The sequence below is a fragment of the Leuciscus leuciscus genome (genome assembly GCF_965113295.1).
Source record: "Leuciscus leuciscus genome assembly, chromosome: 1".
In the NCBI taxonomy this organism is placed as follows: Eukaryota; Metazoa; Chordata; class Actinopteri; order Cypriniformes; family Leuciscidae; genus Leuciscus; species Leuciscus leuciscus.
The window spans coordinates 284,322-310,847 of record NC_138725.1 but is presented as its reverse complement, the minus strand read 5'-3'; the positions used below and the strand labels follow the sequence as shown (position 1 = coordinate 310,847).

General features: G+C 39.5%; 1 protein-coding gene and 1 long non-coding RNA gene across 2 annotated transcripts in view; one reads left to right on the top strand and one right to left on the bottom strand.

Annotated features, from left to right (window-relative positions):
- LOC309480540 overlaps nt 1-26,225 on the bottom strand; it is a 188,235-nt gene extending 162,010 nt beyond the window's left edge. Inside the window, exon 1 of the long non-coding RNA XR_014199679.1 lies at nt 25,964-26,225. This is a non-coding gene — a long non-coding RNA (uncharacterized lncRNA). The remainder of the gene's footprint in view (nt 1-25,963) is intronic.
- On the top strand, nt 9,327-12,005 carry LOC309480206 (macrophage mannose receptor 1-like). Its single transcript, XM_082144612.1, has 4 exons — nt 9,327-9,362; nt 9,762-10,124; nt 10,780-11,124; nt 11,494-12,005. The coding sequence occupies exons 1-4, from the start codon at nt 9,347-9,349 to the stop codon at nt 11,859-11,861; spliced, it is 1,092 nt and encodes a 363-aa protein (XP_082000738.1). The 5' UTR covers nt 9,327-9,346; the 3' UTR covers nt 11,862-12,005.
- Nucleotides 26,226-26,526: the final 301 nt, after the last annotated feature.

Below are 26,526 nucleotides of genomic sequence, written 5' to 3'. Positions count from 1 at the left end.
TATCTGCACGAAACACAGAGGCGTGCGTGTTCGCATTTCCATTTTGGTTACACTGTTGCTTTGAACATTTTTTGTCACTTGTAATAAAGAGTAAATTTTATATGGGTTTATTATTTGCAGTTTCAAGGATGTGTTCAGCACGTGTGCGTACACCTGTCGTGTAAAGATCAGTTCTATAATCGGTCATATTATTAATACCACTACATTTAATCATATTTAAATAATTAATTAAATATTGTTTTTTTAATAATAATTAATATTTTTATTTTATTCCAATCATTATTGTTGTAATAATAATAATAATAATAATAATATTTATTATTATTATTATTATTATTATTATTATTATTAGTAGTAGTAGTAGTAGTAGTAGTAGTTCTACTATTAACCCCCCCCCCCCTGACAAATACCTGCCGGTCCAATCACAGCTATTTATTTTGTTTTGGGGCAGGCTATGTGATGATGATTTTGAAACGTCTATTGCGAAATGTGAATGCATTGAATGAAGTAGATGAAATTTTCTTTCAAAGCAGAACTAAATGCTCTCAGGCCCTTTATTGAAAAGGATATGTTTGTCATACTTTCAACAGGGTTTGGTTTTAATTTACCAACTGGACAATTGCGTGAAGATGCATTTCAGTGGCGGCACATGTTGATATGGCCTCTCATAGTAGAAAATCAACCCTATTTGCCTCAGGCAAACCTAACCTGAGGCACCTTGGCTAAAAATGGCTAAAAAAAAATATGGTGAGAGTAAGATCTAACAAGTTTGGATTATAAATCTATTAGGGTTTGATGTGGGGAAAAAGCACAGCAAAAAGCACACCTTGATAAATGCTGTCTGCAATACATACTGTAAGTCTATTTAAAACTGAAACTATCTTTGCTTATTAACAGGTGCTTCCTGGGCATCAATCCTGAAAGAGGCTCAAAGACCAAGAAGCGGACAACAATGAACCCTCATGTAAGCACCCTTTTGAGGAAACTTATTGACTTTGAGTGGGCATCATAGTTTTTTTTTGCAGCGGTAGTTGTCAGGCTCAGTTTTGAGTAGCCTTGTTCTTTTTGTAATTTTTCAAGACAACTTTGCACTACAAGATTTTTACGTGTGGACTCATTATAATGTTTGAGACTGAGAGGAGCGCCTGACCCCTTTACGACATTCCTTCATCGCTCTCTTATCTTGCCATGAAGGCCTCATTCCCATCCTGTCCATTACTGTTATTGTGACACAGCTAGATGAATAGTTGAATTGTGAGACAGGTAGTTGAATTGCGAGTTTGCACAATTTCTCTGCATTTTCTGCATTTTAAGATGACTTTTATGACTAGAAAGTTGAATTTCTTGAATTTCTTGAACTCTTGAAGTTCTTGGCATCTGCTGTACATTGAAAAATATGTATTTGTTAATAAATATGCCATTGGGCTAACATTGACTTTACCTCAGAGTTGTTTGTTGGGGGGGAGGGGGTTAATTGTACAATGATTGTAAATTCACAGTAAATTATTGTCAACTTGTACATTACTTTCACAGTACACACTGTAAAATACAGTAGCCTGACTACGTCAGACTTCGTACTTCCGCTCAATTTCATTTCGCTTCTGTACTCAGTCTGAGACAGCGTCATAGCTTTCCGTTTTCCTCCGGCCTGAAAACAGCCGGGCCAATCAACGAACAGAGGGCGGGCTGAGAGCCGTGACGTAGACGCTGATTGTACCGTGGATGCGTAGATTTACTTCACATAATCTGCAGAAGTCGTTCACAGCCATGTTCACTCCGGTATTTCGCTCGATGGTTTTTGTTTTCGCATCGCATCATATGTGTGTTTACAGTGGAAGTTAGATGCGGCTGAGCATGCGCATAACACACGCCATAACCAAACATTATGTGATTGGCTTACGGGTAACCAATGATTTTAAACTTCAGACAAGCGCCCCACCGCGCGAGAGAAAACACTTCTCTATTATGCCATTCCAGACTCTGTCTACGAAGCAAAGCGAAGTAGCAGAGTTTGGTATTACCAGGCTAAAAATACAGGGCCTTGTTGTAACGATGTACAGCAAAAGATTGTAATTCCCCAGTAATGTACTGTAATATCACAGTAATTGCTTTGTCATTGAAGCTGTGAAGTTACAGTATACAGTTGTGCTTTTACAACAATGCATTGTAATATCACAGATATAAAATTACAGTAAATTGCTGTGAGTATATTTCAGTATATTGCTGTAATCCTTACTGTGAAAGTCATGCAAAATTTATCCAATTATTTATTGTAAATTCACAACGAAAAATGTTGCAGTGTAAGAAGAAATATAGCCTACACAAAGTCCTGTAAAATTAAACGAATAAATGGGCCTAATAATATAAATAACAATTATATAAACAAAAATATAGCCTACATCCAAATTTTAAAAGTAAATTTACTATTAGGCCAGAATTTTGATAAGTTAAAGGACAAGTTCGGTATTTTACACTTAAAGCCCTGTTTACAGATCGTATCTGATGAAATGGAACGGTTAAGATTAAAATTTGGACACATGCTGCTGTCCCGAGAATTTTAGGTTTATTTCGCTTCAAGTGTAAAATACCGAACTTGTCCTTTAACTTTTGCGCAACGCGCACGATTAAAATTTAAATGGGCTTATATCCATTGTACACACAAACTGCTGTAAAATATAATGAATAAATGGGCCTAATAATATAAATAAAATTTATATAAACAAAAATATAAAAAAAATATACATAAACGTTTTAAAAGTAGGCTAAATTAACTATTAGGCCAATATTCTTATAACTGAACTTTTGCGCAGCGCGCAGGATTAAAATTTAAATGGGCTTGTATCAATTGTTTGAATATTACGCTATATTTAATTTACACTTTGTTACAAGTTACCGTATTCGATTTGCTAACCTTTTGCTTTCTTCCCAGCGTGTTCACATATCACACTGCATGTTTTCGAGAGATGTGTCTTTTTAGATTCCAAAATGAATCTTTACTGACTGAAACGATGTCTCCACATTAATTTTCTTCTACCACATTATAGTTAGTTTTATATTATAGTACACCTGTATGACTTCTTATTTTCCTTTTTGAAGTAGCCTACTTTTTGAACTCCATTATTGAGCCGAGTTTTGACTGAAAATAGAATCCATCTTGCAGTCATCAACAGTAGACTGAGTCAGGCTTGACTGAGCATGCTTCAGAATCTTGGTGTGCGCGGAGCGAAATTGGAGTGGGAAATAGGGCGACGCTCCATCCTTTTAAAAATGCCGCTCTGCGCTCTGTGCAAGATCCGCCCGCTCGCTCCCGCTCCACTCCGCTCACATGCAATTTTCTATGAAATACATAGGCCTACACTTTATTGGCTGAATAACTGGCGGGAAGATGACGCACGAGCTCAGTCTGCAGGTAGAGATGGAGGCGGCAAGAGAAAAGGTGAAGACTGGGGAGTGGAAGCTCCGCAAATACACAAACAGAAAGAGCAAAGTGTGGGAGACATTTGCCGAAATAATGAAAGATGACCAAAGTGCTGGCTTTGTCATGTGTACTTCTTGCTATGCATTTACTACTTTTAAAAAATGCGGGCCAGGAAGCGGGTCGGGTACAATATTTTCTTCTTTTTTTTTTTTGCGGTCCGAGTTGCGGGCGGGTTAGTTGAAAACGTCGGTCGGGTGCGGGTTGTTTATACATTGACCCGCACATCACTGCTGGACACCTCTACAACAAAGAGAAAACGTCAAGGTACATCTGTAACTTCCAAATGAGTTACTAAATTCAGCTCCAGCATTAAAGTAATTCACATTCTGAATACCATTTAGATGAACCCTTTGCTCGCCTCAAGGCAACAGCTGAAAGAAAAAGGCCAGACAAAGGTATAATATTTTTATAACATAAGAATTATGGAGATCTAAATAAAAATCATTTTCACATTAAGCCCTAAATTATATACATTATTGTCACAGACTATAGGAGGCAATAAAATGAAGATGATCAGATGAAGATCAGACACACACTTACAGTTCTTCATCTACAGCGTAAATCTCAACAGATCTCATTGATTTATTGTTATTTTAACTCTTTAAAGATCACACATTTAATGTTTGTAGTTGATGTCATTAAACGCTGATGATAAAAACGAGTGTGAAACTAATAACAGCACTGACAGTGATCAGAGGAAAATGTGTTTGATCAACAGGACGAGTGTCATAATTCATGATAATCTGTGTTGGGTTCACTGTCGATCATTATATGAAGATCAGAATAAAAGCATCTGTTGATTATGTCTCTTCAGCTCCTGTGATTCTGGATCCAAACACTGCGAATCCACACCTCGTCCTGTCTGATGATCTGACCAGTTTGAGAGACAGCTCATATCAACCTCTTCCTGATAATCCAGAGAGATTTAACTGTTATGAGTGTGTTCTGGGTTCAGAGGGTTTTAACTCAGGAACACACTGCTGAGATGTGGAGGTTAAAGAGTGTTCATGGTGGACTCTTGGAGTAACTACAGCATCAAACCAGAGGAAGGGACGGGGTTTATTCGACACTGATGTCTGGTGTGTAGAGTATCATCAGGGCGGACTGTCTTTAGGTTTTGGTTTTCCTGTTGATCAGAAGCTTGAGCGTGTGAGAGTGTATCTGGACTATGACGGAGGAACGGTGTCATTCTCTGATCCTGTAACTTACACACATTCACAACCACCTTTAGTCACACACTCTTTCCAGTCTTCTATTGTTCTGACTCTCTGAGGATCTTACCGGTCAATATTCAGTAAACGTTACTCCTGTAGATCTGGATCTTCCTGCTTTCATCATGTTTCCAATATGTAATCCATATCACATGAGTAAGAGTGCTGTTGATCTGAATATCAGTACGGTGGCTGTGATTGGGCCGTGATGATCACATGACTGATATCCAGCACTACAGCAACACTCACACTCTCATATTGCTTTGATCAATAAACAAGAAGTTTTTGTTGTAAATTAACAATTACTTCAGTCATAGAGGTTAAATGATCATTTGTTTGTTGAAATAATCCACAAAAGTGTTAATGAAATGCCTAGTATAGAAACACTTGATTCAGCTAATTACAAATCACGGCCGTATGTACAAAACCTCTCAGAAATGCTCTTCAGAATAAAGTCTTAAGCTTTGACTTCAGTGTCAGAAATCAGTCACTGTAAACACAGTTTGAACATTGAGATGCTGTGAATGCTTTTCTATTGCTGTATGTTTGTCTACTCCTTTAGGCCTACTGTCGGATCAGTGATGTGGACGTGAGTGTCACTCCAGGGAAGCCCACAGTCCTCATGAAGCCGCTCGCTTCTGCTGAACATGTTGAAGCTCGGTTGGGAACTCAATGAACTGTCTTACTATGTTTGGTTTGGTTAGAGCCGCAGTATTGCTGTTTAAGAGCCTGCTTACTGATAAACCAGTATTATTGTCATTTCTGCAGGTAAAGCGTTGTCGAGAGTGGAAGAAATTAGAAACCTGTATGAATCACTCATTTTTCAGTCTAGAAATAAATGAATAGATGTGTAAGAAACACTTCACTTGATGATGTAAAATCAGTCCTCAGTCCCTGTGAGCAGCGAGACTTCAGTGTAGCTTTACTGACATCTAGAGGTCAAATTGAGCAACTGACTCAAAACCTCAATGGCTTCATTACAACATGATAGTTGACAATAATCTAAACAGCAGAGGCCACAGAGCAAACAGCATTGAGTCTTGTATTTCTAAGGGGCTTATATTTGTAGAGTTATTTGGGCTTCTTCCCTCATCAGGCATTGACAGAGATCCTGTTTAATACGCTCGAGAGATGTGTCAAACAGATGAAGTGCAGCAGATAAACAGCGACGGACTGCTCATCTGCAATAAATGTGAATTGAATTGAAGTATGTGCTAGTTATAGTCAGTATGTGCTAGATAAGGTCAGTGTGTGCTAGTTATAGTCAGTATGTGCTAGATAAGGTCAGTGTGTGCTAGTTATAGTCAGTATGTGCTAGATAAGGTCAGTGTGTGCTAGTTATAGTCAGTATGTGCTAGTTATAGTCAGTATGTGCTAGATAAGGTCAGTGTGTGCTAGTTATAGTCAGTATATGCTAGTTAAGGTCAGTATGTGCTAGTTATAGTCAGTATGTGCTAGATAAGGTCAGTGTGTGCTAGATAAGGTCAGTATGTGCTAGTTATAGTCAGTATGTGCTAGATAAGGTCAGTATGTGCTAGTTATAGTCAGTATGTGCTAGTTAAGGTCAGTATGTGCTAGTTATAGTCAGTATGTGCTAGATAAGGTCAGTATGTGCTAGTTATAGTCAGTATGTGCTAGATAAGGTCAGTATGTGCTAGTTATAGTCAGTATATGCTAGTTAAGGTCAGTATGTGCTAGTTATAGTCAGTATGTGCTAGTTAAGGTCAGTATCCACCTTATTCCTATACGCCCCATGACGCTTTGCGCGAATTATGGGTGTAACTTCCGTTAAGCTGTAAACAATGAAAAGGCTCGCTCTATGAACACAATACGTAAAAAAAAGTGTCACAATGAGATGACATTATTCTACTCACCCTTCAACCATCGAACAGTAAAGTTAGGACAAGTTAGTAAAAGGACATTTAAAAGTGTAAAAGCATCAACAAGGTACTTTCAACAGACCAAATAACCCCAAAAGCGCGAGTCTTTCCACAGCAATAACGGACGGGTTAAATATATCTGTATTATGTAACTTATGTTGCCTTAATCAAAAATGTTCATTAACTTCAGCATTGCGTGACACTATTTCAAAGTGATATCCGTCATTTTGTCAGATTATAAATTGCATTTACCTGTGAAAACAAACCTGGAAAGAGATGTGAGGATTTGAGGAGAATAACGAGAGGTTATTTGTGTATTCCAGTGAATTATTAATGGAATATATCGTAAATTAAATGTGCAGTATATATGTTGTCCTTTTTCATACTTTTACAGCGGATTGCAAAGGGAAAAAATAAAATAATCACGAGGAAAAGAAAGCAGCGACTGAAAAGAGCTCTTGCCGTAGATATTCTTGTTATAACATTAAAATTAAAATACCAAGTGTAACGTTATTTTCATGATGTCTGAAAATAAATCATGAAGGAAAATCCAGTCACACTGACGGATCAGCTTTATTTGAAAGGCAACCTAATGATTTGTAATTATTCGTTTCAGCCTTTTTGAATGGAAGTTCCCCAAACCGGAAGTGCCACCCATAATTCAAAACGCAGTGAGGTCGTCAGGAATAAGGTGGATATGTGCTAGTTATGATCAGTATGTGCTAACAGTGTTGGGAGTAATGCATTACAGTAACGTACAGAGATGGGCATAAATACATGGATATGTATTTAAAATACAAATACAAAATAATGTGTGGAAAAATGTATTTAAATACAAATACAGTATTTTGTATTTTGAAAATACACAAAAAATACCTGTGAAATTGGCCATCCAGTGCAGGTATAGGTCACAGTGAATGAAGAAACTACACTGGCCTACTGACTTATCATTCCTAACCTCATCTCTGCACTCTCTGTCTTTCTTTCTGGCAATTACAAATAAACTTATGAAAAATAGCAGCCATTTATATAGGTTACTTATTTCTGGTTACAGTGTAGTCTATTACTTGTGGTGAACACTATTAAAAACTTCATACTGTATGTAAAACTGTGGGAACATTTTCTGCTATCTAGCAAAGAATATGGATGGGAGATATTACCAAAATCTCAATTTTACTTCACAGTAACAATATCATGGTTTCACAATTTAAACTGAATTTCAAACTCTATTGAGTTTTGTTGTTGTTGTTGTAGTTGTTGTTTTGTAGGTAGTCCAATGCTTTTAAAGTAATTTTATGTTTATTTTATGTAAAGTTTATTTGTTTCTATAAGTTTATTAAAATTAGAAAGTATATTAGAATTAATTTAGATTAATTTGACACTATTTACCCCTTTTTTATTATTATTTTTAATGTACAATAAAACTAAAAGCTGAAGATGTTTGTGGTGTATCATTCATCAGTGCTTCTTTTTCCACTCCAGCGTTCCAGTAATTCCTGCCCACTAAAAGCTGCACGGATATTTACTCCCCCCACAGATCGGCCCGTCTATGTAAACGATTTAGAAAAAGTTCCATCGATTCAGACTTTATATCATCGCTATGATAGTGTCATATCACCCAGCCCTAACATGCACTAATGCTTTACACACATTTGACAAGCTAGTTGAGAAAAATCAACAACTGGTCAAGACTGATTGGCTAACGCTATTTTCCCATTTGTCTGAGCTCTTTTATTCTTTCTTAAGTAGAATTGACCATGACTTTCTCACCTTATTCCAAAAAAAAAAAAAAAAAAAAAAAATCGCTGATCTAATGCTGAGCTAGTGAATGTCTGAACTAGTTGATGCACAAAATCAATACCCTGATAAAGAGGTTGACTGGCAAAAAGTATTTTATGTAATTTGAAAATACAAAAATACTCGTCTTAAATGTATTTAAATACAAATTACATTTGATTTTTTCCAAATGCTTTAAAATACAAAATACAAAATATTATTTTGTATTTCAAATACGTATTTTAAATACATGTATCTGAAATACTGCCCATCCCTGGTAACGTATTACTTTTGCTGTAACGCAGTAGTGTAAGGCATTACTAATCAATTTTCAGTAATATTTTACTCGGTACATATTCAGTAATGCTTGCGTTACAACACACTTTTAGCCTGCAACTTTTTTGGCTGCAAAGATGAAGTTGACGATGCTGACTCGCGATCTTCGCAGTAGTGAACACGCCAGAGAGAAATGCACATTTCATGCGGATTACATAAGCAGAGAACAGTCTGTTTTCTTTCGTTTTGAATTGTTCTGTTTAAAAGTAGACATTGCAAGCTTTCTATAGATATAGGCTATTTCTCAGGTCTATGAGAGGCAAGTAGGCTCCCTTATGCACTGAGTTTCGATTCATTTATGAGACGAGCTCCAGTTCACGCGCTGGCGCCTCCGTGTCCTGATTATCTCTTGTCTGTTATATTTACTTCTTATTTATTATGATGGCTGTTATCAGTCCTTGAATTCAGATGAATCAGAGACGTGACCGGAAATCACAAATGCATTAAATCATTTCATTTAATATCCCATCAGGTCCAGATGCTTTAATCTAGTCATGAAGTTTGTCATAACAGAGATAGAGGTGGCAGTGAATGAAGCCTGTCTCATGTGTGATTGGATGGTGTTTGATGGGTGGAGCGAGAGAGAGTTAGAGAGAGATGACAGATGACAGAGAGATCAGACAGACACAAACTCCTCAGAAATGGACCTGGACGCTGCATCGATCATGCTTCTGCTCTCAGGTACAGATGTGTGTCTTTATAAATACACTTAGAATGCTGGGTCAGTGAGATTAGTTAGTGTTTCTGAAAGAGTCTCTTCTGCTCACCAAGGCTGCGTTTATTTGATCAAAAATACAGTAAAAGCAGTGAGAGATTATTACAAAACCATTACAGAAATAATTCCAGTATGCTGATGTGCTGCTCAAGACACATTTCTGATTATTATCAATGTTGAAAACAGTTGTGGTGCTTCAGGTTTTTGTGGAAGCTGACACATGTTATTCTTCAGGATTGTTTGATGAATAGAAAGTTAAAAAGAACAGCATTTATCTGAAATGGAATCTTTTTAATATAATAACTATCACTTTTGATGGATTAAATGTGTACTAATGTTGCTGTCTGAAATAAAAACCTTCGCAGTCATCTTCAGCTCATCGTCTCCGCGTCAGTATGAGTATGTGCCGATGTCCGTGAACTGCACCGAAGCTCAGCGATACTGCCGGCAGAACAACCGTGATCTGGCCACTGTCAGCAACAGAGGAGACCTGAGCGATCTGCTGAGGATCACAGACAGAAGCTTCTGGATCGGGCTGTTGAAGACTCTCAGCACTGAATGGAGGTGGTCTCTGGGCGATCCCACCTTCTACACCAATCTAAATTCACTGTATCGCAACTGGGCGCCGAATCAGACTAACGGAAGCATGGACTGCGCTTACATGAACCAGGACGGGCTGTGGCGTGTCGATAACTGCACGGCACAAAGGTTTTTCATCTGCTACAACGGTGAGAGGTTCACACTCAACAGAAACCATTCTGACAGTAGTAAACTTTCATGACCTCAATCATTACAACAGCATTCATATCACCAAATATTTACATTTACATTTATTCATTTAGCTGACGCTTTTTATCCAAAGCGACTTACAATTGCTATATATGTCAGAGGTCGCACGCCTCTGGAGCAACTAGGGGTTAAGTGTCTTGCTCAGGGACACATTGGTGTCTCACAGTGGATTCGAACCCGGGTCTCTCACACCAAAGGCATGTGTCTTATCCATTGCGCCACTACCACCCCACTACCACTACCAAATATTGCATTCAATCTTTTTGCTTTCTTGTTTTCTTTCAGTTAGCACATGTTGATCTGATTAATCTTAGGTCTCATTGATCCGAGCTCATGCTCATCCATTTTTAAATGAAAAGAGTTCAGTCAAGCTTATCCTCCTCAAAGAATCTGGAAAAACATCAGTTCAGATCAATGAGGCCTAGGATCAGTCAGATCCAAGATGAAACACAAAGTCTGTGCTAACTAAAAGAAACAACGCTGACAAAAAGATTGAACCCAATATTAAAGCATAAGGAGAGATTCATAAGCAATTTAAAAGGCGGGTCATTTTTGACCCAGAACACACAATGTGGATTTTCTCTTGGCGTGCAGGCACTAGTAAAGGGTTCGTCCCTGTGCTGCAGACGATGAGCTGGAGATCCGCTCAGAGCTTCTGTCGAGCCAATCATGTGGATCTGACCAGCGTGAGGAACCAGAACGAGAATCAGCTGATTCAGCAGGTCATGAACACCAGCGGGGCCAGTTCAGCCTGGGTCGGCCTGTTCAGAGACGCATGGGAATGGTCCGATAAGAGTCCCTCGACGTTCAGAAACTGGGCATCTGGTGAACCCAACGGACCCCTTGAAAACGCCACAGTGATGGTGTTCAGTGGATCGAGAAGGGGACAGTGGGAGGACTGGCCTTGTGACTCACTGTTTCCATTCGTCTGTTATGAAGGTGAGTCCATGCTTCAGAATTAGATGTATAAAATGATTAGGGCTTGGTTAAAAATATAGATTTTGATGAATTGATATGGATTTTTAAATCAATCAAGAATCAATCTTTTAGAAGCTGTTTTCAGTTTATTCTTGAACAAAACTCCACTAAACATTATTTGTAAATTGTAGCTCCTGCCATCCAATAATCACAGTAAGTTTTGATACTTTAGATATGAAACAAAGTCTCAGCTTGGTATGGTGTATGGCTTGTATGGTGACAGATTGCTGCAGTGCCTCTTTAATACTAGTTACAGCACCAGATAAACATGAATGAACACCAGAAGGAATGTTGAATGTTGAATCAGATCTGTGTCAATGGCTCTTCCAGATCAGTTCACCCTCATCAAGCAGAACCTGAGCTGGGCTGAAGCCATGAGATACTGCCGACAGAATCACGTGGATCTGGTGTCGGTCACCAGCGAGCAGATGGAGCGGCGTGTGAAGACCGTGGCCAGGAACGGCTCGACGCCGGCCGTGTGGATGGGTCTGCACCACTACTGTGCCATGGACATGTGGCTGTGGCTGCTCGGCGAGACGGTGTGCTACCAGAACTGGGCGGCGGGCGACGGCAGCGGGCCGCGAGACTGCAGTCGCGAGCGGAGAGTCGGAGCCATGCAGACGGCAGGAGATCAGCGCTGGATCAGCCTTCCTCCAACACACGCGCTCAACTTCATCTGCTCCAACTATGAGGACTGAGCGCCGAAACCTCTGAAGAAAAACCCAACGTTTTCAAACGGTTTAAAAGACGAAATCTACAAAATCACCAACAATATCAAAGTTATTCTTTCGTTTACGTGATAAAAATCAGTGCAGCAAAAAGGACGTTTGTATAATTACACTAAAAGACTTTTACTTGATTAAAAAAATCAAGACGATAGAAGACCTTAGAAAGTCTCAATTACAATTCGGTTGGCTTTATAGGGTTAATATTACCATATAGTCTCATCAGTCTGTGTTTGTGGATAATCATGTTCAATTCTTTATTAAGTTCATGTACTTCAGTGTGACAGTAACTCTTGTTTTCTTTCGCTCAGTTTTTCCGCTGTTTTATTGGTGATATTTAGTGTGTTAATGTTAATCTGTGTGCTGAGACAGCTTTGTGAGATGTTTGTCATATGTAGGCTACATCTTTAATAAAATGATACACACTGTGTCACACAAAGTCAGCCTTTATTTATCATGAATGTGCATCCAAAGCTTTGTGTGTTGCGAAGGCTGTACAGATTTGGGTGAATACGATGGTGTTGGGATCAAATTGAGCCCCATTGGTTTCCATGCAATTTCCCCAAAATCAACACTTTGAAAAACAGCAAAGATCCAGGTAAAAAAAAGAACCTTTATTGAAGCTTGTCTAATCTCTGTGATTTGCCATTTGCTCTGTAAATATCCAGAGTACATGTCTAGTGAAGAGACCGCAGGATTCAGCAGAAATGAGTTCAGGTGGTTTACATAGTATTTGCATTCATGCTTATAGCTTAAAGGGATACTTCACCGTTTTTTCATATTAAACTATGTTATTCCCTTAACTAAGACGAGTTGATACATACCTCTATCGTCTCAGTGCGTGCACTAAATCCCTCTGTCTTGCGGCGAAACTTTGTTAGCCCAGTTCATTTAATATGGGCCAAGCAGAGAAGCTACCAAACACCTCCACGTTTTCCCTATTTAAATACAGTTACTCGCGAAGTGTAACTCGACCTAGGACGGTGACACAAAACAAAACGTTGCGCTTTTCTAAGCGTGTAAAATGGATAACTATTTTGTATGGCGGAATACCATAGCAAGTGCTTGTAAGCACTTCGACTTGGCGCAGTAATATCTTCACTCGTGAAAAATCCTCTCACCGGCCCCCACTCCCTCTAGTGAAGATATTACTGCGCCAAGTCGAAGTGCTTACAAGCACTTGCTATGGTATTCCGCCATACAATATAGTTATCCATTTTACACGCTTAGAAAAGCGCAACGTTTTGTTTTGTGTCACCGTCCTAGGTCGAGTTACACTTCGCGAGTAACTGTATTTAAATAGGGAAAACGTGGAGGTGTTTGGTAGCTTCTCTGCTTGGCCCATATTAAATGAACTGGGCTAACAAAGTTTCGCCGCAAGACAGAGGGATTTAGTGCACGCACTGAGACGAGAGAGGTATGTATCAACTCGTCTTAGTTAAGGGAATAACATAGTTTAATATGAAAAAACGGTGAAGTATCCCTTTAACAATACACTACTAATAATCTCATGCAAATCTCTCCTTTACATCAGAGACCAACGAACAAGTCTTTATTTGCACTTTTACTTCAGCTCTCATTCCGCAACTTAGACATTTACATGTTGTGTGCTTTAGTAGAATCTAAAAAGTGAGTTAAAAGGGGCAGTTCATCCAAAAATGGTAAAGTCACTGCTGTGAGAAGCTCTAGTTTCCTTTTTTAACGCTATTTGATCATAAAAAAAACGTATTTGATCAATCAGATTTTGTTGCTGATTTGAAATATGTTATTTAAATGTGAACTTGGCAAGCAGTTGTTGAGATTTCAGGATTCCCCTATTATATACATAATTATAGTGCTATTATATGGGCCATTCTACAGAATTAGTGCAAACTGCTGTCCCTCATCCAAAAAACACATTTGAAAAGCATTTAATTATTAAAATCTTAGATGTTTACCAAGATCCTTCAATTATCTATTGAAACCCACAATAATATTTAAGACATCAGTAAGCTTTATATATATAAAATCATAATTTATGGGCTACTTTCAATTAGGAGGTGGCTGTCCCAAACCCTAACCCCTAAATTTCAACTTGTGAAAATATTGAAAAAAATGTTCCATTCTTGTTTAAAAAATAAATAAATAAATATATATATTTTTAAATGAAGTTAAAACATTTTTATTTTTTTATTTATTTTTTTTAAATCATGAAACTTTATCTTAAAAAAACGTGTCCTGCATTTTCATGTCACTACCAAAACAGTGAATGTTGTAGTCCATTGGCTGAGACTGATTTTAACCACAGCCCTACATTTTTGATCAGGAAATATTCCTGTGTCCCTCTCTCTCATGTGCTATATGGTGAGTAGATTGATCCCATCATTTTGAGGTAAATGTGTTCTAAAGTCTAAAAATCTGTGTGTAACTTTAAGGAATGTCACTACCAAACTCATTTTTTCTGCTATTGAGAAAACTTTTTTGGATGTTATTCCATAAAATGTAGTTGTTATATGTGTTCAACTGTTCTGACCAGTGATTGCTAACCATGTGCTGATTAGCATCATCGAGCTAGGCTCAAAAGTATCTAAAATTATTTGTTAAAATTCATTATTGTTTTGGTAGTGACAAAAGGGAACACATAATCCTTTATTTGGAGGAATAAACTACATTTTAGTACAGTTATGCAAATAATTACTACTGTAGTATGTTTTAGTAGTGTTTTAGTATGCAAGATTCTGTTCAAATTCTGTAATGTGATGAGGTTACAATTACTTAAGGTTGCAGTCCATGATACTAGCTTAGGTGTAAGGTTGTTGTCAGTAATGTTAATTTCTATGATTAACTTGACAGGGAGAATGACATAAAACACCAACATGCCTAAAAAAAATAGAAAAACTACAACAGAGAGACAGAGAGAATACAAACAAAGGTTGAGGGAAGACCCAGTGAAGTACGAGGAATACTTAAGGAAAGAAAGAGAAAGAAATAAGAAACGAAGGGAAGAAGGAAAGTTGAAGAGTATCAGTGAATTATCTGACAGGGAGCAAAGACATGTTAGAAAAGCATGGAGGAAAAGACACAGGATGATGGTGAAAAGACAAAAAGAGGTGGAGACATTTTGCAGGGCTTCCACACCACCTAGCACTTCCAGTGAGGGTGATCAGACACCAGTGCACATACACACTGGGGGTTAGGGTTAGGTTAGGGTACACACACACACACACACACACACACACACACACACACACACACACACACACACAGTTCAGTGATTCTGGAGATTTATCTGAATGAGGAAAATTATTCTGAAATTAATGTTTTATGTAAACACACACACACAGTTCAGTGGTTCTGGAGATTTATCTGAATGACTCATAAACAAAATGTTTTTTTTTTAGGAAGAAAAATCTATGAGCATACCTCTTCTCACTTGCACCTCAAGACCCAAAGTATAGAATAGCTCTAGGTGTTCTTATAAGATATTTACTGTCTGATGTGTGTCTGCTATATGTACTGACTGCATATGTGCATCATAGTTATTTATTTATATTAACATAAAATGTGGACAGTCTGATTCAGCCATGGCAAACTAAGTATTGCGGTCACTACCAAAACATTACTGTCACTACCAAAAATGTGCAGTCACTACCGTAACATGGGATGTTTTGTCAAAAATAAAGTATATTGAATTATCAACTAAGATGTTATGATAGTGTTTGGTTCAATGCATATTCAAACTAATGAATCCTTAACTTTGAAATCAGTACGATAAACTTTATGCCTTCTACAAAGAAAGATTGGGTTCAAAATACAACAAATCTCATAAATTACACTTAAAATATTATTAAAATGATAATCTTTATTGATTTAACCTGTAAAAATATTTAAAAAAAATAGAAAAAATATATATTTATGACGTAGATGTAAACAAAATCTTAATAGGTCATTATTAGCCTTCTTAATAAATTTTTTAATATTGTGTTTCGGTAGTGACAAATTTGGGGAGAAGGAAAATATTCCAGCATTTTCTGAAAATACAATATGAGAATTAACTGCACAGTTACTAGAAAAGCGTACCTTGGATATTATACAATTTGCATACATGCAAAATTTGTGGGAAAAAACAAAAAAATGTCAAGATGTTTCCAACTCTGACTTTGCACCAATTCTGTAGATTGGCCCATACATGAAGCCTGACACAGCTGCCCAGAGGCATTGCAAATATAGCCGCCTAGGGGACAGACTTTACATGTAACCACACCAATGTGTTGTTTGATCTTTATCATGCATTCATCTACACACCTCGAGGCCAAGTTTAGAGTCTTATGCAAAAAAAATGTAAAAAAAACTATTCACAGTTACACTGAAAGCAGTATTACAGAAATAAAACAACATCCAGTAAATATGATATGATAAGTAAAACCAGACTATTTACCATTTTGAATTGTATTTAATATTTTCATTTTCACAAGCTGTTTATAGGGATACTGTACAGGAATTACAACTTTTTAACCTCAAAGGTTTTGTTACATTTGTGCTTGAAAATGACACTTGCTATCCTTAGTTGGGCTTGTTATTTAGCATTTTAGGCTTATTTTAAGCAAAAAGTATGTGTATTCTGCAAATGTATTTGTTGCAAGTGTAATTGTTTAGTTTTTTATGTACAGGGTACAACGGGGGTAAAAGGCTCCTTTGATTTGGTTTTCCTCTAAAACACTAGATGCTCAAAAAAGAAACCCATGACTGGCAGATCAGCTTCTACGTTTCTCTAGGAAATGAAATCAGACTGAATTTTAACTGTGACGAGATGATTGACAGGGCAGTTTACGGTGACAGAAACACATAACCAAGAGCTGTCCGTTAAGATGATGAAGTAGTTTTGTCCCAAATCTTGTCTACTCTTTTGCAACGCACTCAAAAGTATGTACTTTTTCTTCACAAAAAGAGTACATACCTTCAGGGCGTAGTTTAAGTAGGCGAATTGGGACGCAGCCTTCCCTTGGCCACAGGTCAAAAATTAACGGGGGATTGGGACAAAAAATGCACCTGCACATTTAAACTGAATCTAGTAATAAAGTGAAAGTGAAAATTTAAATTAAAAGTGTCGATTAAATTTAGATCTGCTTATGTTGCATCATACTTTTTACTTGTTTTACAGCGTTGCTCCCTATAACCAATCACACACGATCTGTTGAGGTGCAATGGCCAATCAGAGGCGTTAAGATTAGCAATCGCTGAATTCTGCACTCTCGCAGAATACTCTCATCATCAGCCGAGGAACAGATTTGGTGATTGTGCTCTTGAGAGCGTCGAAACTAATATAAATAGGTTTTTCTATTTACAACGTATTTTTGCGACGTTGAGCAGTGTGGCCAATCACAAACATATCTGATGATTCTTTGAACGCAATGGCCAATCAGACGTGTTTAAGTTAGAATCCCCTCACCACTCAAAACGCCTGTATTTGTCCAGTGCTGAGATCTGCACACTCAAGTCATCTCGTGATAGTTTAACTTGTGACAAAAGAGTGTAGACATTATGTTGGCTAAATAAGATATTATGGAGTACCTCAAGGCTCTGTGTTAGGCCCTCTGCTATTCTCAATATATATGCTGCCACTTGGTAATAGTATAAGAAAACATGGAATTAATTTCCACTGTTATGCCGATGATATATAAAATAAAATATTAGGCCAAAAATTATGTATCTATGCAACTTGCATGAAGTAAAATCACTAAAAGCCTTCCTTCCGCTGGAAAAAATAGTCCCTGACCGTGAACAGCAGCAGAAGTTATGTTACATTATTTCTCCAGTAGATGGCGGCAAAGACTGTCTTTATGAGTGAGTCAGTCAGTAGCGAAGACTTTCGTATTGAAAGACTGAAACTTGTGAACACGCAAGACGCAACTGATGAAAACCCCTTGAACCATTTAGGGCCTTATAGGTCAGTAGCAATATTTTATAATTGATACGGAACTTAATAAGTAACCAGTGTAGAGATGCTAAAATTTGTGTTATATGATCATATTGTCTTGACCTAGTAACTGTAGCTTGTTTATTGAGGATGCAGGACAACCAGCTAGTAATGCATTACAGTAATCTAGTCTCGAGGTCATGAACGCATGAACTAACTTTCCTGCATCAGAAACAGAAGCATATTCAAGAGCTTAGCAACGTTTCTGAGGTGGAAAAAGGCTGTTTTTGTAACATATTAAATATTATTTTCGAAAGATAAGTTGCTGTCTAATATAACGCCTGCTGTATAGTTACAGTACATCCTTCCAAATGCTAATTGTATTCTAAGAGATTCTGTGTACAGGTTTTTGGTCCAATCAGTAATACCTCAGTCTTAGCTGAATTTAATAGAAGAAAATTACAGGTCATCCAATATTTTATATTCTGTTAACTTAGACAATTTAGAGAATTAATCTGGTCGAGATGAAATATATAATTGAGTGTCATCAGCATAAAAGTGGAAATTAATTCCATGTTTTCTAATAATATTACCAAGTGGCAGCATATATACTGAGAATAGCAGAGGGCCTAACACAGAGCCTTGAGGCACTCCATAATATACAGGCATTATCTTTGCCATAATATACAGGCATTATTTTTCCTCATTTAAGTACACAAAATGGTAGCGGTCTGATAGATACGATCTAAACCACCGTAATGCCTGGCCCTGAATACCAGTGTAGTTTTGTAGTCGAACTAAGAGTATTTGATGATCTATAGTTTCGAACGCAGCACTACGATCAAGTAAAACTAGTATAGAGATACAGTCTTGGTCAGAAGCTAGAAGTCATTAGTATTTTTAACGAGTGCAGTTTCTGTGCTATGATGCGGCCTGAATCCAGACTGACATTTTTCATAGATATCATTATTTTGCAAAAAAGAGCCTAATTGAGCGGACACAACTTTTTCGATGCATTCGATTTTCTCATTGAGGAAATTCATAAAGTCGTTACTACTACACTGTAGTGCAGGGGTCAAAACTGGCCCGCCAGCAATATTTTCTGGCCCGCCGGATTATTTTGGAAGTTTTTTTTATCAGCCTATTTTTATTTTACAATAACGGTTTACAAATAGGCCCCGTGTATTGGTCCGTGTACTTTTTCGTTCATTCATTATTCTATTTTGGAATGAAAGATCAAATTTAAAAAAGGGTGCAGCTTGGTTTTTTTGTTTAAAAGAAAAAAAAAAGCAGAAATGGCTGTATTTTGTTTTCCAAATGTATTGTTGTCATCAAATAATAGTATTAGAAAACTGGATGACATTTCCGACGCTATTTGTACGCTTATTGTATTTCATAAATAAATACAATAATATAATAATAAATTAAAATAAAATAAAATAAAACGTTGCATTCATATTCTGGGCTCATCTGATTTTTTGTACATAGTGTAACAGACTTTGTTGAATTCTGTTATGATGCACTAATTCTGGATGTACTGGCGCTCGTTGTATATGTGTGTATGCAATGTATTTTTCCCTTCGGGGCTTGCCGTAGATAGGCATGTGTCATGCGCACTTGGTACTGGAGTGTCGCGGGTTTTTGGAGTTGGTGATCTGAGGTGTTGAATAATAAAGTGGAGAAGAGTGAAGAGTTCCAACTGCTATCGTTTATTGTTTTCTTATCTCTAAGTGTTAGGCGAACCCTGTTAGAACGCTCGGTCACATTGGTGGCAGCGGTGTTGTTTTAATTTATTTGCGTTTACGTGATCCAGTGTTACGGCGGGAGTTTAACTAGTTAGTTTACAGTGAAAAGAGTTAGCGCGCGCGGGTTCAACGTCGACGCGGCCATCATGTGGTGTAAAGACAATGAGGATTTCTATTCGAGACGGGACCGCGACAAGATCAACAGGCACGTGAAAATCGAGCTACCGCCGCCGTTCTCTGGTGACGAGAAGCAGAGCTTTCTGTGCTGGGCGCGGCAGTTCGAGGTCGCCGTCAGAGCGCTCACAGAGGGAGATGGTCCTACGTCGGTTAATTATGAGCTGGTGAGAATTCTGCCGACACGTTTAAGCAACGCGGCATTTCTTCTGTGGGACAGCCTTCCTAAAACTGTTCAGGCTGACTATACAGCTGTAAAGGAAAGACTAAAGGAGGCTTTCGGGCAGAGGCAGTTTATGGATCGCTTCAGAGCCAGTTTATCAGCCCGCCCTCGTGCTCCACGGGAAAGTTTGGAGGTGTATGCGGCGGAGATAAGCAGGTTAGTGGACGAGGCTTTTCCTGAATATGGCGACAAGGCCCAAAGAGAAGAAAAGTTTCGTCGTTTCTTGGCCGGTACGGATCCTGTGCTCAGAGCTAAATGCCATGAACAGGGAGCAACGGATTTGGAGGAGGCCGTGATAATTGCAGGTCGGTGCGAAAATGCCAGAGACTCAATAAAGACTGATTACATGCCTGTTAATGCTGCCTATGGTAATAATGATGGTGGTGCAGTGGCTGCTGTCCACTCTGTGACAGATAATGGAGGACTATATAGAGCAGTGGATAGATTAACAGAAGAAATGAGAGATATGAGAATGGAACTGAGGCGCTTGGGTGATGAAAACCAAAGACTGAAGTCCAGTGTGAGCCCTAGAGCAATGGATGAGTGGAATGGAGGCCGCTCTCAGCCAAGTGGAATGTGCCAGTGTGTCTGCGGGGGCCGTGGATGCCAGTCACGTGTATTTGACAGTGCGCGGAGGGGCCGTTCACTTGAGAGGAAATCATTCCAACACTTTGATGAGCGTACATCAGGTATGGATGTTCGTGGTTATAAAGACTCATACTCTGCTCAGTCTCCTGCAAGACGCAGCCCTAGCCCCGGTCCTCGCAGATGGAACAGCGTTGAGGATGACTCGAGAAAGCGGGGAGTGCGTTTCATGTCTCCTGGCGGAGTGGAGCGCCGCAATGGGCCGGGAAACGGACTTTAGTTGATGTTGCGGCCCAAACACCAGCTATGCTGCCAGTGGGCCCTGTAATGGACAATGTTGATGATGGTGACTCAATTTCAAAAAACATCAATGTGATTGTGGATGCTGGCCAGGAGCTGGTGTCGTATGTGAGAGGAATAATTGAAGGTGTGGAGGTTCAGATCTTAGTGGACTCTGGTTCCAGTGTATCTCTCATGAGTGCCGATTTCCGTATGTCAATTCCAACACTTCGCAATCGGCCATTGAAAAAGGACTATGTGTCAGCCCGTGCTGTGAATGGACAAATGCTAGATACACTCGGCACCATCACAGTAACATTTCAGCTGGGAACTGAGTCGTGGCAGCATGTATTTCATGTGCTAAGAGAAACCACACAGACTGTGTTGCTGGGCTGGGACTTTTTGTTGAGGAACCATGCTTTACTGGACCTCAGCCATGCTAAGCTACAACTGTGGGACATCTCAGTTCCTCTCCTTACCAGCAAAGATTTTGTTCCACTGTGTCACTGGCCGCCGCTATGAACTTGCCATCCCTCAGTGAGTCAGTTGTGGCAGTTAAAGTGTGTACACCCAACGCAGCCCATTTGGCGAGTGACTTTGTTGGCTATCTGGAACCCAATGTGGTGGAGTCTTCCGGTCTCGTGGTTGCTCACACAGTTGCCATGGTTCACAACGGACTGACAAAAGCTCGGGTTTTGAATCCTACTGGACAGGACATTTCATTAAAACAAGGTATGCACCTGGGTGAGTTTTACACAGTTGGTGACTCAGATGTTCAGGTGTTTCATGCTCCAGTTGACGTAGCTGCAGCGACCTTTTCCAGGGTCACGCCTCCTGTGTCGTTGGATGAGTCACCTATTTCTGAATCTGAGAGAGCTGCGCTTTCAGCATTGCTGTTGGAATACAATGATATCTTCAGCTCCTCCAAACAGAATTCCAGTAGATGTACACTGGTAAAACATCACATCAGAACTGGTGAGCAGACTCCCATCAAACAGCGTGCATATCGAGCTTCCCCTGAAAAACGTGCTGAGATAGAGAAACAAGTGGCTGGCCTGTTAGAGGATGGAGTCATTGAGGAGAGCTGTAGTCCCTGGGCGTCACCAGTTGTTTTGGTGAAAAAGAAGTGTGGCACATGGCGTTTTTGTGTAGACTACAGGCGATTAAACAGTGTGACTATTAAAGACTCTCATCCTCTGCCCCGTGTTGATGACACATTGGATGCTTTATCAGGCGCAGTGTGGTTCAGCACGCTAGATTTTTCCAACGGTTACTGGCAGGTGGAAGTTGCTGAGGAGGACCGAGAAAAGACGGCCTTTACAACGGGACAGGGCCTCTATCAGTGGCGGTCCATGCCGATGGGCCTATCCAACGCCCCCGCCACATTTCAACGCTTAATGGAGCTTGTCCTCAGAGGGCTCCCGTGGCACATCTGCATGGTATATCTCGATGACATTTTAATTTATAACAAAACATTTGAAGAACACCTGTCTAGCATGAGAGAGGTGTTTTCAAGAATTCAGTCTGCTGGTTTGAGACTAAATCCAGGCAAATGTCACCTTGCCAGAGATCACGTGGTCTTTCTTGGCCATGTCGTTTCTCGAACCGGTCTTCAACCTGATCCAAAGAACACAGAGAAAGTTTTGAACTGGCCAGTTCCCCGTTCTCCTTCTGAGGTGAGAGCCTTTGTGGGACTGTGTTCCTATTACAGACGATTTGTCAAGGATTTTTCTAAACTCGCTGCTCCACTAAACCATCTCGTCGGGAAAAATGTGCCCTTTGTGTGGACTGCTGAGTGCGACAAATCATTTAACCTTTTGAAAAGTGTGTTGTCATCTGATCCTGTAGTGGTATTGCCTGACTTCAGTGTGCCTTTTAAAATCTACACTGATGCATCCAACCTGGCCGTCGGTGCAGTTCTTGCCCAGGACAGAGATGGACTTGAACATGTGGTCGCATACGCCAGCCGGGCATTGAATTCCACACAAAGGCGTTGGTCCACCTTTGATCGTGAGCTGTGGGCTATTGTGTAGGGAGTAAGGGAATTCAAGCATTACATTGGACTTGCCTCATTTGCCATTATCACTGACCATCGACCACTCTTGGCACTTCGGCGTATGTCCATTGATGATGATCCAACAGGAAGAAGAGGGAGGTGGATTCTGGAGCTTGATCCATTGAATTGGGTCATTGTACACAAAGATGGAAGAAACCATAAGAATGCGGACGCGCTTTCTCGCCGCCCTGAGACACCTGGCCCTAACGAGGCAGAGGCCAGTGTTAAAGAGGTACTGGAAGTGAATGTGGTGAGTTCTAATCAAACAGATGGCATTCCATGTTCCTCTGAAGTCACTGATTCGGCAGGTGATGCGACTGCTGTCAACTCACATGACAATTCAGACTGCATGTCATCCATGAATGTTTTGTCACACAGCTTATCTGACATTAGGGCAATGCAGCATGCTGACCCTGATATTAAGACTGCGTTGAGCTGGGTGATGCAATCCCAAAGACCATCCAGGAGAAAACTTCAAGAAGCTTCTCAGTACTTACGGAAGCTCTGGACTGAATTCAACCGTCTGTCTATAATTGATGGACTGTTGTGCCGCTCAGTTTTCTGTCCCCTCACAAGTGCCCCTGTAGTCCAAATGGTTGTACCCTCTGCTCTAATATCGGATATTCTTTTGCAGCTGCATGGGGCCCCAGCTTCTGCCCATTTCTCTTCGGAGCGTGTGTGGGAACGCGCGAGACAATTTTGTTACTGGCCTTCTATGTACAGGGACATCAAAGCATGGTGTGAGCAGTGCAAGGCGTGTCAGACACGGCGCGGTCCGGTTCCAGCCCTCTGTGCACCAATGGGGGGGTCCCAGTCTGTACGGCCATTTGAAAGAGTGGCTATGGACATCTTAGAGCTGCCTGTGACTTCGAAAGGAAACCGGTATGTGCTGGTTGTTGAGGACTACTTCACCAAATTTGTCAACCTGTATGCTTTGCTTAATCAGTCAGCACAGACAGTAGCACGTTGTCTGTTTGAGGACTATGTTCTGATTCATGGCGTTCCAGAGACTTTGCATTCGGACCAGGGTCGTCAGTTTGAGGCAGAGGTGGTTATGAATCTCTGTCATCTGCTGAGCATTAAAAAGACACGCACCACTCCCTACCGTCCGCAGTCGGACGGTATGGTGGAACGATTTAATCGTACCCTGATTGATCAACTGGCTAAGACTCTTTTGACCTATGGAGGGGAATGGGACGATTATGTGAAACATGTGGCTTTCGCTTACAACACAACGACTCACTCCAGCACTCGTTTCACACCTTACTTCTTGACCCATGGTCGGGAAGCACGGGTCCCTGCTGATGTACTGTTACCCACCCGTGCTCTTGTTCCTCAGATGTCAGCATCACATGCTGAGTTTGTTTCCAAATTGCTGACAGGACTGAACTCTGCATTTAGCAGTGCACGTATGCACAGTGAGGCAGCTCACGACCGTCAAAAACTGTACCATGATGTTGGATTGCGTCACCAGCCCTATGATGTAGGTGCCATGGTGTGGCTCCACAATCCGGTGGAGAGCCGCATGAAACTGGCACCCCATTGGAAGGGGCCGTATAAAATAGTGCAAGTCATGGATTCATGTGGGGAACAGGGACTGACTTACCGGATTGTAGATCCTTTTGACTCTAGTGAGAGGGCGCAGGTCGTGCATTACAATAGGGTGCGGCCTTACACATTGCCTGTTTCTCTTGTGTCACAGAACCGGACATTGTCCAATGTTCCGGACTCACAGCCTGAGTCTCTTTCCATAGAGTCACGAGTTTCTGGTGGAGAGGAGTGTGTTTCTCCCCAGAAAGATCCGAGTGCTTTGTCTGACTCACCATGTTCAGTTAAGGGGTCTGAGCAAAACATGAGTAGGACTGGGAGAGTTCATAAGCCTCCGGGCCATTTGAAGGATTTTGTGTTGTATTAAAGTAACTGTATACCTATGTGTATGGGAGAGTGCACGTTTGAATTTGTTCTATTGTAGAGCCTGTAGTAACAGAGACAAAGTGTGTTCTATTAATAGGCTTGTTGTAGTAACAGTAATGTGCTATGTACTCTGTTTTGTGTTTCATTGTACACAGCTGTTTATTGTTTATGACGGTTGATGTTATTATTCTGAAACATAAACGGGGACGTTTATTTTGTGAGGGGGGGACGTATGTAACAGACTTTGTTGAATTCTGTTATGATGCACTAATTCTGGATGTACTGGCGCTCGTTGTATATGTGTGTATGCAATGTATTTTTCCCTTCGGGGCTTGCCGTAGATAGGCATGTGTCATGCGCACTTGGTACTGGAGTGTCGCAGGTTTTTGGAGTTGGTGATCTGAGGTGTTGAATAATAAAGTGGAGAAGAGTGAAGAGTTCCAACTGCTATCGTTTATTGTTTTCTTATCTCTAAGTGTTAGGCGAACCCTGTTAGAACGCTCGGTCACAATAGCATAGCCTACTTTGTTATGATTTTAGTATCATAATGATTAATAAATGCACGCACAATTATCCGTGAACTTGATTTGAACAAATGCCTTTCAACTTGTGTGTGCAAAATTCAGAATTAAATGAATGTGCAGCAGTTTGTACAAATAGAGAGTCTGTAGGCCTACTATACTGTTGTAGCCATTAAATAAGCGCATTTAGTTTCATATTTGTTAAAATATTATAATGTAATTTTTTTCCATTTATGTTGATTTATGAAAAGTGAACAGCACGAGTAAGATATGGATGCGCAATATGAGACATGGAGCGGGTCAGACATGATTTTGACCACTTCATTAAGTTTTGTTTTGTAGAAAGCCTTTATTTAAAGTGAATTTCATTTTGTATAAATTGTATCTTAATTTTAATAAATTTTTCATCAACCAATTGCCTGGATTGAATAAATAAGAAGCAAATACAACAGACAATATAATCATGGAGGCGCCCGCGCGGTCACTTGCATTGCACGTTAACTGGAGCGCATCTCATCCTAACTTAACGAAACTCAGTGTATGCCTCACACAGACATGAGAAATACATCAAATACACAAAGCTTGAAATGTCTTTAAACGAAATAATTCAAAACGAAAAGAAAAAGGCTACTCTCTGATTATGTAATCCATTATGTGCATTTCTCTCTATAGGCGCGTTCACTACGGAGATGGCGATCGTCAACTTCATCTTTGCAGTCGACACGGTCAGAAAACACTAGTTTATTAATAAAAATCAATGCACGCGTCACCGGATTTACAAATGCACATCTTGCTTGTTGCACGCACACATATTATGTCGAAATAACAAGATATTATGTTGAAATAACATTATTATTAATAATATATCTTTTAGAATATTTGATTAAATGCTGAATGTTGCGCTTGTTCAATTTAATAAAATTAAAACTTTAATTGTGATCATTAAAATAATTGAATATTAATTATTTAGTGGCCAAGTTTTGCTCATATATATATATATATATATATATATATATATATATATATACATACACAGTATATAGTAGCGATAGTTCATTCTAAGTTTACTCAAGTGGAAGAATGTGACTAATAAACTTAGGCCTACTAGCACTATGCATTATATTCTATATTCTATTCATTATATTTTCGGGACGAAAAAAAAAAACCAGTCCCGCGCAGACCTCCTTAAACCTTAGGTGTGTATGTGTGTGTCCCGAATAATAAAAAAAAAAGGAATAAAGTTCA